Source organism: Dipteris shenzhenensis, chromosome 3 (genome assembly GCF_047967505.1).
Source record: "Dipteris shenzhenensis isolate YYH24624 ecotype China chromosome 3, Dip_SZ_1.0, whole genome shotgun sequence".
In the NCBI taxonomy this organism is placed as follows: Eukaryota; Viridiplantae; Streptophyta; class Polypodiopsida; order Gleicheniales; family Dipteridaceae; genus Dipteris; species Dipteris shenzhenensis.
This window is the reverse complement of record NC_141598.1, coordinates 62,758,910-62,773,923: the sequence shown is the minus strand read 5'-3', so window position 1 is coordinate 62,773,923 and position 15,014 is coordinate 62,758,910. Positions and strand designations below refer to the sequence as shown.

At 45.6% G+C, this 15,014-nt stretch overlaps 1 protein-coding gene across 1 annotated transcript; it reads right to left on the bottom strand.

Moving 5' to 3' along the window:
• Positions 1-1,259: 1,259 nt before the first annotated feature.
• Positions 1,260-5,740, bottom strand: LOC147904142 (trihelix transcription factor DF1-like). Its single transcript, XM_087372709.1, has 2 exons — positions 4,903-5,740; positions 1,260-3,430 (listed from the first exon to the last, which is right to left on the bottom strand). The coding sequence occupies exons 1-2, from the start codon at positions 5,556-5,558 to the stop codon at positions 1,828-1,830; spliced, it is 2,259 nt and encodes a 752-aa protein (XP_087228835.1). The 5' UTR covers positions 5,559-5,740; the 3' UTR covers positions 1,260-1,827.
• Between the last annotated feature and the right edge of the window lie 9,274 nt (positions 5,741-15,014).

Genomic DNA, 15,014 nt, shown 5'->3' with positions numbered 1-15,014 from the left:
CCAAAAATATGAATTTCCACTTTAAGCCATCGAACAGTCTTTTGGGCATTGAAATCTTGAAACGTTAATTCAATGGCAATATATTGAGACTTCTAGTAAATGAATTGAGCTGAATCAAAGAATCTAGAGGAAGGCAATTTCCTTCGGGTAACCTTAATGAGTAGATCAATGATGCCCACATGGCACATGCTTAATTTGTGTCTGCGCTGAGGCAAGACTTTGGGGTCTCAATGAAGAAGACCCTTTCAACTCTTCCTCTCAATGTGTGTCACGATCACATTTATCTTTCCCAATGGCTTGGTAGCCTTTTTTCCCTTGCCATTGATTAGGCACCAAATCCCACCATACTGGACTTAGAGACATTGATCAATATGGTGTCCTACTACCAAGAGATTCAAAACATGAAGTTACATCCTTTTTCACCTGTATGCATATCCATTGCAAACTTGATGCATTGCGTTGGGGGGTATCCTATTCAGATTACAGTGTGACGATCTGACAGCCCCTGCCTTGAGGACATTTATAATATTGGTTGTTCAACATTTAAAGAGTGGTTTTTTAAACAAAGCATGAATGTAAAAGATAAGAGTTGATAGATTTGAGTAACTATTGCCGTTCAGCATGTTTGAGCATGTTCCCAACATACTTTTGGATTTGGCTGCATACAAATCTTGATATAGTTTTTGGCCAAAGTTGAAGGTGACTAGCCCATAAGAAGGCTCATTATGTTTCCATAGATTCCAAAAGGCTTTTTGGCATTATAAAAGCCTCCTCCAAAACTTGAAAAGGAAGCAGCTGTAGAGGCATAGAGCACATGAACCATGTAATGGGTAAGGACTCTGGATTTTACTTCTAATTTCTAGGAGCGTTTTATATTCCCATAAGCTTGAAAGGTTCAGCGAAATACACTACCTAGAACAACCATCTGCCAAGACTGAAACTTCAAGAGATTGAAGGATAAAACCTGTTGCCAGAAATTAGGTTGCATATCCCTTATGTCAACACAATTACCAGCAAGCCACAAAACATTGCATTGAATCAGCAAAGGTTGATGCAGAAGAGAGAGCTGTCACATCTTACCTGTATTCAAACGGTACAAATTTTAAGTGGGGAAAAAGAGCCTTACTTCAAAATGCTCGAGCAATGCAGCATTGTCTAAACAACTTCTTGTTCTGTAGAAGGCATCTTTGATTGCATGTCCTTGTCATGAAAAAAGGCATGCAATTACAGCACTAATACTAGCATGCAATCAAAGGGCATGAACAAATACCAATAGCAGATGCATCCGATAATTTCAATTACTTGCCCTTTGACATGACATAAGGCATACATGTATTAAGAAGCAATCTTGATTGATCATAAAAAATCGTCCTGCTCAAGGACACCTCGTCCTTACCTCTGTAGCTCTTAAAAGCCCATAACCCATGAAGAACCTGAATAGTGTAGACAACAAAACCTCTGTGGATACAATTCCCCATTGTCTGAAAGAAGAACTTCTGCAATTTGGATACACACGTGGCCCACTGCTTACTACACATTCTCAGGTGAATTCTTCACTCACAGTGTCTTAAGACTTTGTTTCGCTGCATAAAGATCACAAAAAGATGGACCACAAGTCTTTGAAATTCTCGAGGGGGACCTTGTCCAAAAGCAGCTAGACACTGCCGAGTGTTGTCCCCTCCAGGTAGGGTTCAGAACTCAAGAACCCAAACTAAACAGCCCCATCTCTATACACGTGGAGTCCTTGTTAGTCAGTGGTGTATGGTACAGAATATAAAAAGTCTGTATGCACTTACATAGTGCAGTGACAATTCCTGTGCATTATCTTCACTCAGTGCTTGATGGGGCAGAAATGGTGAACTCAGAAGAATCTTCCCCAGCCAATTTATGGACAAGAGCCATCAAGGCTGCATTGTCACGTCCGGTTAGTTGAGACCGCTCCTGAGCAAGCCTACATTCTTGCTGTTGTCTCCTTTCCTGTTCTCTAATCTCTCTAACATGTTCCATTCTGTCGTATTCATCCAACAGTTTCTGATGCTGCTGCTGCTGCTGCTCTAAAATATCTCTCACAAATCCTTCAACAGGCAAGGATTTAGTATCTCCTTGTAGATCTGCACGATGTATCTTGTCAAAGCTAAGAGTGGATGTGGCAGGTTGGTTATTTACATTGGAATCTAGGCAGGATTTAGTATCCCGGTTACCAGCTGTACCGTTCTCAAGACTCATACAGAGTTGCATCATTGGGGAGCTGCTCATTGCACCTCCTACTCCATTTTCTCTTACTGGTACAATGGCTAGCATTTCTGGATTTCCATTCTCAGTCTGCTGGCTCTCTTCTTTACTGCTTTCAAGCAGGCTTTCAGAGTGTCCTTCAATTTTATTGGACTTGCTGTTTGGTGAGGTCAAGATTCCCTTCTCATACAGTGCCTCGAGCTGATGAAAATAAGGGCAAGTCTTTGCATTATCTAGACGCTTCCTGCAATTGTCCTTGGTCTTCCTGAAATACTTATTGATATTTTCCCATTTTTCCTTGCACCTTTTGGCATTGCGGCTGAAACCCATGCATGCCATTGATGCTGAGATTTCCTCCCAGAGTTGTGCCTTTGGACCTGCCTCCTGAAACCTAGGCTCCAAGCTGCTGCGAAGCCGTATCAAAGCAAGCACTTCTACTTTGGGCCATCTTCTACTATTGACATCAGAACTATCCTTCTCCTGATCATCTTGAACATCGGAAGGGGTTGCAAAGCCAGCAGGAACAGGCATTTGGGGCAGCTGCAAAGTCTGACCAGTGACTTTCTGCAGAAAAGCCACAAGGGCAGCATCACGAGTGGCTGCTAGAGCATGCTCCTGAGCTCGAAGCTCTTGTTCCTGGTTCAACCGGGCCATTTCCTGCCTCTTGTGGGCTTCTTCTCTGATCAATCTCTCATGGTCTTGCCTTTCGATGGTCTGAAGAAACTTTTTGTGCAATGCATCCTGTTGTTCCATCAATTTCTTTGCTAAATCCTCAAAGAACAGCTTCATTGAAGACAAGGACTTTCGCTTTCTTTTCTTAGCAGCCTTTAGGTCTTCATTATTGTGAGCCTCATCATAATTTTCCCCAGATGAGGCTGATGAGAAGTTCAGGCTGATACTCGTTTCTGGTCTTCGCAGCAGGGCCAGTCCTTCCTCTGCAGCTCTAGAAACCTCATCTGCAGTGCCACCTCCATGTTCCACGACCATGTCAGCTGTGGTAACAGCAAATTCACCACCAGGTCGGCCTTCATCATTACTTGCAGCATAAAGAGCTTCCAATTCACTGAAGAACCGGTAGCTTTTCCCATCCTGTCTTCCAGCCCTGCCATCTTTTGTCTTCTTGTAGTACTTGTGCACGTTCTCAAACTTTTCCTTGCATTTCTTTGCGCTTCTATGATAACCAAGCTCATATAACCTCCTGGAGCGATAAGAGAAGAACAAAGCCTTGTTAAAACCAGTCTCCTGTAAATGCAAGACGTTTGGGTCATATATAACGATACAGAACAGAAAAGATGCACAGAAAGGAGTCAAAATGACCCGGATTGTAGTAAGATAAAAAACTAAATATATTAATGAAGATCAGAAGTGGAAGAATCACTGAACATTTTTAAAATTCAATTCCGATAAGAAGAGGCGACCATGTAAAGAATGATAAACAGCATAGCCCTCCAATCGAGGACGTGACATAGCGACCTAGACTAAATCTCTGCGGCTAGTGACCAAGACAATCCAAGCGTCTCCATCGAAAATGAGAAAGAAAACTCCTGACAAGGATAACGCCTTTTCTTCGTGTCTCACAGTATAGTTACATGATAGGCCCAGAAACGAATGTCACTAGTCTGGCTTTGCAAAAAGCGAGCCGCTTGTTTCAGCGCTCACAGCAATAACAAGATCATCTACGGGAGCACTCAAAGCGTTCAGCTCACCAGTGTCTTTTTCCGCTTTCTCGTCAAATATTTTCATTGCATTCTTCATACTTAGACTTGCATTCATAGCTACAGTAGTAGTCCTATCTACATTATAGACACAAAATCGTAGGATAGCAAGATCCCGTGCTAGCCCACTCCAGGGTCTTAGGACACGATGGTTCATAGAAATTGTGGAGCGCTGGATGATTGTGGACCCTAAGAGGACTTTACCAATGAGTTCACTTCGAACATCAGGAGAGGCCGATAAGATTCAAGCATTTGGGCGGAGGAAAATTTGGCAATTAGCGATTCCGAAACAAAAGCAACAAAAGTTGCACGGGCTCCTCTGCTTTTCTAAGCGAGAATCCGGTAAACCATGTTTGCTTCACCAATGCCAAGTAAGCTTAAAACCCTTGTTCTTTGTTGTCGGTGATTTCGTCTCATCGAAGAAAACTCGAGTAATCTAAGGAACTACTGTCGACGAACAGAACCCTCTTTTAACGGCTCGATAAACTGATCAGATCGAAATGTAATTTCAACGTAGGAGCCATGTAGCGCCCCAACAGGAAAATGAGACCTCAACAATGGCTATTACCCCTCGCAAGATGTACGAGGCTTGAAAGCTCAGTAGCATGTTTTCGGCGACCATCACCCTGTACATAGAGCCCTCGAATGGTCGACCACAGTCGTCAATGTAGGATTCCATACCGTGGCGCAAGAGTTGCACAGTGATAAAATGGGAGGTCCGGTTCGAGAAATCATCGAGTTGAGCCGCCGCGCAGCACTCGTTTGTGCTTCATGTTGCAGAATATTCACACAGAAGATAAAGAGGAGGTTCCACTCCTATCCGTCGTCTTGCATGTGAATCTGCAGGCCGTGAGCTAAGGGATCTTTGTATGCAAACCCCTTGGCTTCCGCTGTGACGAAACTGCAGTTTGGAAAGAAAAGGCAACAGGAAGGAGCAAGAGAGAGAGTCATTCACCTGGCTACGTCCTCCCATAAGGGCCCTTTCAAGCCGGAGTCTCGAAACATGCCATCCATCTCGGACCTTATCCTCAAAAGTGCAGTAGTCTCCTCTCGAGGCCATCGACTGCCACCCCCGCACCTATCGCCATCGTCCGCAGCATCCTCATCATCTCCGAGAGGATCTCTGGTTGCTATCATGGGCTTGAAGTGGCCATGGGGGGGACGAGTTGCCAGAGGAGAGGACATCTCGGAGGGTTCGGAGCCGAGCTGACCTAGCGGCCGAGCGAGTGGCAGGTGGAGGGAAGGCTGAGCTTTGTGATATGGTTGAAGGTCGGAAGGCGGCGGCTGTTGCTGGTGCTGGTGCTGGTGCTGCTGGAGCTGAGAATGGTGTTGGTGCTGCTGCTGCGGGAGATGCTCAAGCTCTTGAGTTTGAAGAGCTCCGTGGAGGTGGTGTTGATGGGGGTGGCCATGGTGGTGCATGGGCGGCTGCTGCTGCTGCTGAAAATTGGGATGGTGTTGCTGCTGCAGCGGATGGTGGAGGTGGTGTTGGGGGGAGAGAGAGACATCGTGGGAGTGAGCGAAAATGTGAGGGGAAGAAGAAGAAGAAGCAGAGCGGCGGAGAACGAAGTGTTGCATGTCTGAGACGCCGTAGTGCTGACCGCCAGAATGCATTGCGAGAGGCTGAAGGGATGAAGGGAAGCAGAATCAGCAGCTTCTTCTATAATGGAGATGGAGCTGGACAGGGCAGCAGGACCAAGAGCACGAGAGCGCAATTGCTGGCTTGGACATATTAACAACGCAGGTGATGAAGAGAATGAGAACAGGCAAACGAAGAAGAAGAAGCAGCAGCAGCAGCAGCATCAGAGATGGAGTTGATCTCATTTGGAAAGTTTTCTTTGAGAGACCATCATATTTGTAACCCCTGGTTAGCTCTTCCATTTACCTCTAGTTTATACCCATGCCTCTTCATTCGCCTCAAATTTGAAGCGTAGCCACGCTCTTTAGAGCACCTTCCCCCTCAACTCCCCTTGAGCTGGAATGCCAAGCTATGTATGGCCTGAGCTTTGGCGCTTGCGCGAACGGATGATGCAACCCTCTCTGTCAGCCTCAATGCACTCTCCAGCTTGACCTGTCAAAGTGTGAACGTGTCGTGGGGATACCCACCCAATGGAATCAGTGCTCACGAAGGTGATTGTCAAGTAGCTCTATTTTCTCGTCTCTCTTGGGGCGATGAGGGCGGTGCACCGCTTCATCTTGGTGTGGCGATCTCCTTGGTTGTGACGGGGAATAGCATAGGCTTTAAGAATTATTGGCAGTTCCGCTCAACTGGCACATCGCAGGAACGTGCTCTTACACACTGCCTCCCCCGAGGCAAGAAGAGAAAGAAATGAAAAAATTGTCTAGCAAGTTTACACTCCGCCATGTCCATCCTTGACCTAATGTAAGAATGGAACCCTAACCATTGCAAAATGCTACCAAAAACTATTCCATTTATTGGTTGAGTCTGTGCACATAGGGAGCTGGGCAGGGAAGCTCCCAGCCCACATTCCATGCAAAACAAAGTAGGGAGAGCATTCGATGCTCCCCATAAAAGACCTCCGTCCGAGGTAAGGCGCATCATGGGTGTTTTGTTTGTTTTATTTGTCGTTCATTAAATTGTTGGGTGTCTATGATTAGGTGTATAATCGACCTCCATTTGAAGGGTAAATGAGAAGGCATTCCAAGCTATGCGACCGCATTGGAGCACATTCTAGCAACTACACTTCACTGAGGCAACCATATTGGAGCACATTCTAGCAACTACACTTCATTGAGGCAAATGCATGGCACGGATGAAAAGCTTCATTAGCTGCTACTATAGTTCACTTCATGTAAATCCCAATCACTTTAGCCAAGTAGAACTTCCCTATATATCTAACACCCATAAGGGTCTATTTGAGATCAAGGGGACTCAGGTCCTCTTCAAGTTCAAGCTGCTTGCCTTGCACTAAGAGATACATGTATGTGGCTTGGCTCTAACACAACACAAAAGCATTCATCCTATCTGATATCATCACTGCTATGTCATCCGTATATTTTTGGGGTGCTACGGCTACACTATTGCTTTGGGAGATTTGCAGGACTCTCAAGTGCTTGGCATCATTGCATGTTAGGTCTCAAACGCCCAACGCACGTGGACGCTTATTGTTTTTTTTTAACATGTCGACTTATATTAAGGGGAGGTCAAACCCCAAAAAGACCAAGTACAAAATGTGGCTAGCTCCAAGGATCACACTGCTCACAGCCTACGCTACTCTAAAGCAATAGAGTTCATATTAAGGTAAGACTTCATCTCTATTTGCAAAGCAATATACTTTGGAACAAGAAAAGACTTTCTTTACAATGCATTCGAGATGAGGATATGACTTTACACACCCTAACAAATAAGAGCTAATCAAACTTCAGTCAAACAAGGTCACTTCAAATTCATCCAAAATGGCCCATCATGGACTTTTCTCAACATAACTTATACTACACGAGGAGTTTAACATAAAAGTAAATGCATTGTGTGCAATGCACACTACTACTTCCAAAAGCTAAACATGATTGTCAAAGGGCTAGTTGTGTGATGTTTATTACTTGCTCTAAGAAATCTAAGCCTAGCTAAGCTCTGGCCACCAGTGATTGAGCAGCTACTTACATGCTCGTATCCCCTTATAAACGTTAACATTTTCTATTCGTTGAATGAGTAGCTACGCTAAGAGTAATCCCACTATCCAAACACGTGACAACTTGTAAGCAACAATTAAGCGTGCTTGAACACCTACGGGTTAGCCATTCCCAACCCAAGCACGTGTACCTTTGCATTGGTAAATGCAATGACATCCGTTTCACTCACTTTGCATGAACCTTTTCAGTGGAGTTATGGAGTGAAACCCAACCCAACAGCGTGTCTCTACATTGTCTCCCTTAGGCGTAGACATCCCCGTAGATCCTACAGGAAAAGGCCAACTTTGAATTGTCCACCTTGTCCACAAAAGAAGTACGGTTCAAAATGTGGTGTTGTGCATCTTGTTTCTATCGCCTATCCCGTGAAACAGCTTTTCTTTCTTTCTTTTTTGCATCTGCTATCTTCTTTCCTTGCCCGGCCCCTATCGACTTGCATGTCGCTCTCCCATTTCCCAACAAGTTCATAGTCAATCTAGCTTTTCAAGTCCCGACTCTCAAGCACAGGCGAGCTTGTGAAGCTTCTTTATTGATTCCGCAAAAGCCACACCGAGTCACCGACTCGACCTCTCTGGCTGGGCTTCCAAAGTTGTTGCCACTGTCTTTTGTTACAGGTAAACAGTAAAACCATCTTTCCTTGCGAATCAGCAGCTAGCCTAGCATCTTCACAACACAGCTGCGTCAAATCAATTCGAATTGTGGATGGCTTGCCCTTCAGGATTTGTACTAGTATGCTACGCGAATTACGACATCCTAAAATGAACAGTGCTGAATATGCTCATGATCTGTGTGAGCTCCGGATCCTACGAATAATGAGCGATGGATATACGTGATAGGTCCGTGCAACGAGTAACCAGATCGATGATGGCGTTTGCGGGTGGCGTTTATTGGCCTAATCATCAGAAAGAATTGGGGGATTGCGGCCGTGTCCACCAGAAAACGAAAAGGAGAGAGCCTAAATGGAGATCTTTCATCATTTTGGTAACTGGCGTGGTTAAAGTTGGTTTGTTGGGGTTGTGAATGGTGTGGGATTCATCATTGGCTGCTGAGCAACTATGAATGGAGTTGGCGTGTGGACTCTGTGCGAGTTTGGACGTGGGCTCTAAAATCGTGCAAGCGTGGGGAGGCGGGCAGGAGAGGGAGGGAAACGCAGGGCCCTAGGCTGTCGCAGCTCGCTCCAGCTTTGCATGGGCAGGAGGGCAGCGTCACTTACTCACGAGAAGAGTCATTACAACTTTACAAGGCTCCGGAGGGAGGGCTTGGGGGTCGCTGTCGACAATGGAGGCAGCAGAAGACTAAAATGTGCATTCGTCGTGTTGTTGGTGCTGCTGCTCAACACAAACGGCAAAAACGGCGTCCGCTTCGAAGTTTGAAGTGAGAGAGAGAAGACGGAAGTTGGAACGAAACGAGAGAAGAGCATGCGATTCACGGCAAGCGTGTCACACAGCTGCGCATCATTCATCACTGGAGCGTGGACACGCCTTCATCAGCGGTACTTCCAAGCTTCTTCTCACGTAAGAAGGACGGCCACAGCTAGTGTGTGCCTGGCAGTGTGGCAATTTGCACTGCGCGTCTTCTGATGGGGGCTCGTAGTAAAGGTTTCACGTGCATGCGCCAAAACGGGGCGGGAATTGCAAGTGCCACCGGGATGCGCGCTAATAAGCCCCCGTCGAGAGTCGAGACTCATCACACACATAAAGCGGTTCCGCCACCCACGCACGCCTCCGTGTGTTGGACAGCGCCCCAAAGCAACAATAAAAGAAGAGAGTGCCAGAGATGACAAGGTGGGCCCCCCTTGCTCACGTCACCCGCGTGGCTCCCGCCCTGGGCTGCGCGCCTCCCTTTGTCGCCTTGTGCCCTCGTCATCGCTCACGACCGTCAAAACCCGCCCCTCGCCGCTAAACCACCCGCCGTCCACGTATCTTACTTCATTCTTCTCAAATTTTCCAGGGTTTTTCTTGAAATTTCGGAGATTTTAAAGCTGAAATATAGCTAAATTGCCTAAAATTTTACAAATTGAGACTGTACCTCTTCGAGCACGTGGACACCCAAATTTGCAAGGTGCCCCATTTGTCCTACAAAGTGTCCTAGCTTAAGAGGTATTCGGGCACGAGTCCCACAATTCAACAAAGAAAATGGGTGTGTGTTCTCCATAAATCAAGGGTTGCTTTGGCTAGCTCTAATATATTTAATTCTCGAGGAGGTCCCTACATGTAAAGACCTCACATAGTGAGGGTGATATTCTCTCAGGAATTTTGTTCATTACCTTTGAGAGATTTCATTTAGGTTGTGAGAAATAGAGTCGATAGAGATCCTCTTATTCTGAGAGAGTTTTTCAAAGGATTTTTGTGCGAGAAAAGGTTCCTGCTGAGTATCTGCCTCACAGATTTCTTCGAGCTGCTCCCTGCTGTTTCTACTTTCGGCTCTACATAGCCCCAACCGAGCAGAGCAACTCAAGATGCTTCAAAGATTCAAAGTCTACAAAGCGACGGTCCAAGCCGCTCCTTCCACAAATGGAGTCATACATAGCACCACCTTAGGAAAACATGCAATGCCTTAGCTTTCCTCCTTCAATGACCTCCTGGACGACAGAGCCTCCTCTATAGCATCTACTCAGCTCACAATGACCGACAACTAAAGAGCAACAACATAGTCTGAAGTTTATGTTGATGCCATCAATAAACGGACAGCCCCCGCAGACAGCCGATGATTGCTAGCCTCCATCAATGCATGTGACGTAGCAATCACGGTGCCCATTCAATGACTAGCTTTTTTAGTTGGCTCGGTAGACGAATGCATCAATAAGCCAGACCTCTCCACAACGACGTGCAAAAGCCTCCGTCTAAAGCCTTGGGCCAACATCTCGGCCAGCCCTGATATTCAGCGCCAAGCCCAACCTCAACGAGCTGCACTTAATGCCTCATTCAACCTGCCTCTCCAATGACTTACAGCTCCAACAAAACCTGTCCAACGTCAAGCGGCTCAGTGGCAGCAGTGAGGGGCCTCCCTTTATAGCCTCCATGGCCCAAAGCACAAGCTCCTGCGCTGAGCTCTCCAACTCGCCCAGTGCCTCACCTCCATTAACGACCTCCAGCCGCCCTCATAGCTAGCTAGCAAGCACCTATGCTCCTCACAGCTCATCGACTCACAGCAAACGAGTAACCTTGCTCAGATGACCAAAGCTGCACGATGCCTGGTTGGAGTGTCTACTAGCCTATACAGCATTCAACATAGGACGATAAGCAACTCACGGCCCTGCAGCACCGAAAGCAAGGTGACCAGGCATCTACACCGCAGCTCCTCCCGACACCTACGACCCTCAATGGTTCATAGTGAGCCTCAAGCTCAATCCTTCACCGGCTCTTTCTCAAAGGCGGCTCTTCGACCTCTCTAACAATAGAGTCCTCTGCCACTCCAACTCAAACGGCCGTCCTCCAATGAAGTTTCACGGTGAACAGAATCTCTCTGAGATTCGTCGGAATCTCCTAAGATTTTGTCTCTATGCTCTCTACCACATGGCATATAAGGTTGGACCAGGGTGAGTTAACACACCTTGGGTTTAGCCATGGTCATATTTAACCATGGTTTGGTTCAATTAACCATGAGTAAGGAGGGTCAGTTACTTTTATGCCACATGGCAACCTTATCCACAGGTGCAATGTCATCATGCACAGTCATCAGCTGCCCAATCAGTAGCACAGTCAATAGTGCCATCTAAGCACAGTGCCACATAGGCACATTGTATGTGACCAGCAGTCTGTCACATCACCCTCCAACACACCTCATCCTTTTGGACCCTCCTTGGATCAAAATTTGGCCAATCTTTCCAAGAGCCGTATCTTTTGATTGAGGGGAAATTTGGAGGCGATCCAAAAAGCAAAATTGCTCGCCAACTTGCGCTCTATGCACTTGTCACATCAGATTTCACATATGAGATTTCCACAGGTCAGCATCATTGCATCCTCATCATCGGAGCCACCTCTTGATCCTTAGTAGCACACCCAGCACTTAAAATGAATCAATATGAAATTCATTTGCTACTTTTATCGCATCGATGTGTAGTCTAGCTATAGACTAGCACCACCATAGAGGAGATCTAACTCCACCAAGCCAAGCAAGCGCCATGCCACATTACCCGATTAGTTCCCACCACCATCAGTCCATGCGGTTCTATCATCGGTGCACACATTCACATATCTGACACTCGTTTAGTTCTCTTGGCATTTGGCACTTCATCACCTCAGAGTGACACTTGGCATTGATCTTCCTCTCGGATTCAGGATTGTTGCACCTTTGCATGCACACATGCCACCCATGTACAGTCACATTTGTTGACTGCTTTTGGCATTGGTTTCCTACACATACATCAGCCTTGTACAACCTCTTGGCTATGCTCAACACTCAGTTGTCATCATTTGATTACAGGCTTGATCCTTGGCACATATTTGTTCTCACATGACTTGGTTTTGACCATTTAGCGTAAGCCCCCCAGTGGCAGCTCATGGAGTTATTATCATCACACAGCTGATGATACACCAATCATGACTCTGGATGAGATCCGTGAGTGGAAAGAGAACCTTCTTCAGCCATTTATTGCCATAGGGTATGTACCAGTCTATGATGCAGACTCGAGCCTCATTGGCCTTGACAGATCAAATGCAGATGCCTCAGATGTTAGCATGAATTAGACCGCAGCTCTTTTACAGTGTTTGTGGGGGTTAAAGGTCACTGTGCCTTTACCCCGGTTATGTACAATACTCAAACACATATATAAATGAATGAAAAAGAAGATTAGGGTGGTTCTGCACCCACCAAAACTTGTGGCTCTCTGTCTCTCTCTCTCCTTCTTCCGTTCTTGCTTCCGTTGAGATCACTCTCAACTGGTATCAGAGCCCGGGTGATCTAGCTGAGCGTGCGTGAATGCTTGAAGCTCAGCAGCTCTGTGGGAGGAAGGAGAAGCTCTGTGGGAAGCTTTGTGGGCGACTTTACTTGCATCCGAGTGTGCAGAGACCTTGGAGGAACCTTTGGAAAAGTCACTTTGGCTTTGCGAAGTGGTTTTGAGAGCCTGTTAAGTGTTTTCAAAGAAAAAGTCGTTTTTTGAGCTTTTCCCTGTTCCGTTCGACGACAGAGACTCCATATTGACTTGTAGAGGCAACTATTGCTTGCTTTTGGTGTCCACTTCACTTCAGGAGCTTGGAAACATCTTCATTCTTGAATCTGGGGTCATTTCATTGGATTTCTGACTCACTGCGTCAGTTCCTGCGTTTTTTGCCCGGGTGTTGGAACTCAAGTTTGGAGCAACCATTTGCAGATCTGTCAGTTTTAGTGGACTCAGGAGGTCCTAAAACTTCTATGTTGCTCATCATTCGTACTCCAGTGAAGTTTACAAACAGCTCTGTTTCCAAAAACGTTTTTCAGTCCGTGTGTTGGACCCAGTGATTGAGACCACGGTTTCCAAAACCGTTTGTCCCATTGCATTCCGGACGCCCAAAAACCCCGACCTATCAGTTCTTGCGCGATTCGATGGAGGATTTTCAGAGTTATAGATTTCTCTGTATTCGATTTCATCTCTCTGTTATGCATTTTTCATTCTAAGGTTTTGAAACCTTAGATTTATGCCACATGGCAGTGGATAAGTGTTGACTCCCATTTCTCACTCATCGGTTGGGATTTTGGAGTTCTGGCAGAAGAGAGATATTTGCAGATTTTCTTGCCGAGTCCGATTATGCAATGGCGCCCATGTTTTGAGGCATCTCAGGTTCTATTTTCAATAGCGGTCATTACCGTGGGACTATGATTTCTTGAGCATACCTTATGCAGATCACTCTGGTTGCAGTGTGTGCTCATTCGTGGTATGCATTGGGTTGCAATGGATGATTTATAGGCCATTTGGATGCATTGCGGTCCTTATTGGATGCGCTGATAGGCCCAAATTGCCTTGTGGGATGCTATTTTTATGGACGCTTTGCACATGGATGCCATTTTATGCTGAGGGACAGCTTTGACACATTGCAGGTGATGCACTGATAGTGCTATGCTCTCTTGGATGAGATATTATTGATGCATATGCCAGTGGACGGTGTTTATTCTTGAGTCATTTGGCACTTATTGGCATTTTCTTTTGGGCCAAATTTGCTCATATGGATGCATAGTATATGCACATGAGTTAGATGCATCTTTTGATGCTTTGAGCTTTGAGTTTTGGTGATATTTCACTCTATTGTGGCATACACATTTGGGTGCGCCTGGTATTTGGTGTGATTCTCTCTTGCAGGCACTACCATTTGGGATTTTGCTTTATTTGCATTATGGCATCCTCTTCCATGTCTGAAAAGGAGTTTTTCAGCATTAAAAAGTTTGATGGGACAAACTTTTCTTTGTGGAAAGAACAGATAAGGGATGTGCTTATTCAAAAGAAGCAGATTAAACCCTTGGCAGGGATTGAAGCTAAGCCCGCAAATATGTCTGAGGATGATTGGAATGAGTTGGATGCATTAGCAAAGTCTACTATTAGACTTCATCTTGCAGAGTCAGTTTATTTCACAGTAGTAAATGAGCAGACTACGGAAGATTTGTGGAAGAAACTGTGTGCCACTTATGAGAAGGAAACTGCCTCTAATAAAGTTTACCTCATGAAGAGGTTGTTTGAGCTGCAGATGAAGGAAGGGGTCTCCATTGCTTCTCACTTGAATGAATTCAATATTATTTTCAGCCAACTTCAGGCTCAGAAAATGAATTTTGATGCGGAGACTAAGGCAATATTTCTCTTATGTTCATTGCCATCCTCATGGGATACGTTCCGTACAGCTGTCAGTAACTCTGCACCTGGTGGAGTACTGAAATTTGATGATGTTGTGGGTAGCTTGTTGGCCGAGGAGATTAGACGGAAGTCTATGCATGGCAACAAGCAGGATGTAGCCTTAAATGTGCAAAGGGGTAGATCACAGTTCAGGGGGAAGTCCCAAGAAAGAGGGAAGTCTCGTAGCAAATCCAAGGCACGGAACATTGAGTGTTACCATTGTGGCAAGAAGGGCCATATGAAAAAGGATTGCTACAAGCTGAAAAGAGAGCAAAAGGATAAGAAAAAGAATGCAAATTGGGGTGCAAATTAAAAGGAAGAGAGTCCAAGGGAGGACAAAGGAAAAGTGAAGATCGAGGAGATCAATACAGTCACACATGATAGTGACAATGATGTTCTCTTCATGTCTAGTTTATCTACAGAGTTGCTTACCACTTCAGATGATGCATATTCCCAGGATTGGATTTTGGATTCTGGTGCTTCATTCCATGTTACTCCCCATAGGAAATGGTTCTCCACTTATGACAGTGGAAAGACAGGTTGTGTGCATCTTGGAAATGACTATGCATGTGACATAGTGGGAGCAGGTGACATTAAGTTTTCTTTTGCAAATGGGTCTGCAT

Coding starts and splice junctions, on each gene's coding strand:
- LOC147904142 (XM_087372709.1), bottom strand. CDS start 5,558: ATGCATTCTGGCGGTCAGCACTACGGCGTCTCAGACATGCAACACTTC. Junction 3,431..4,902: donor TTATGGGAGGACGTAGCCAG/GTGAATGACTCT, acceptor TTATCGCTCCAG/GAGGTTATATGAGCTTGGTT.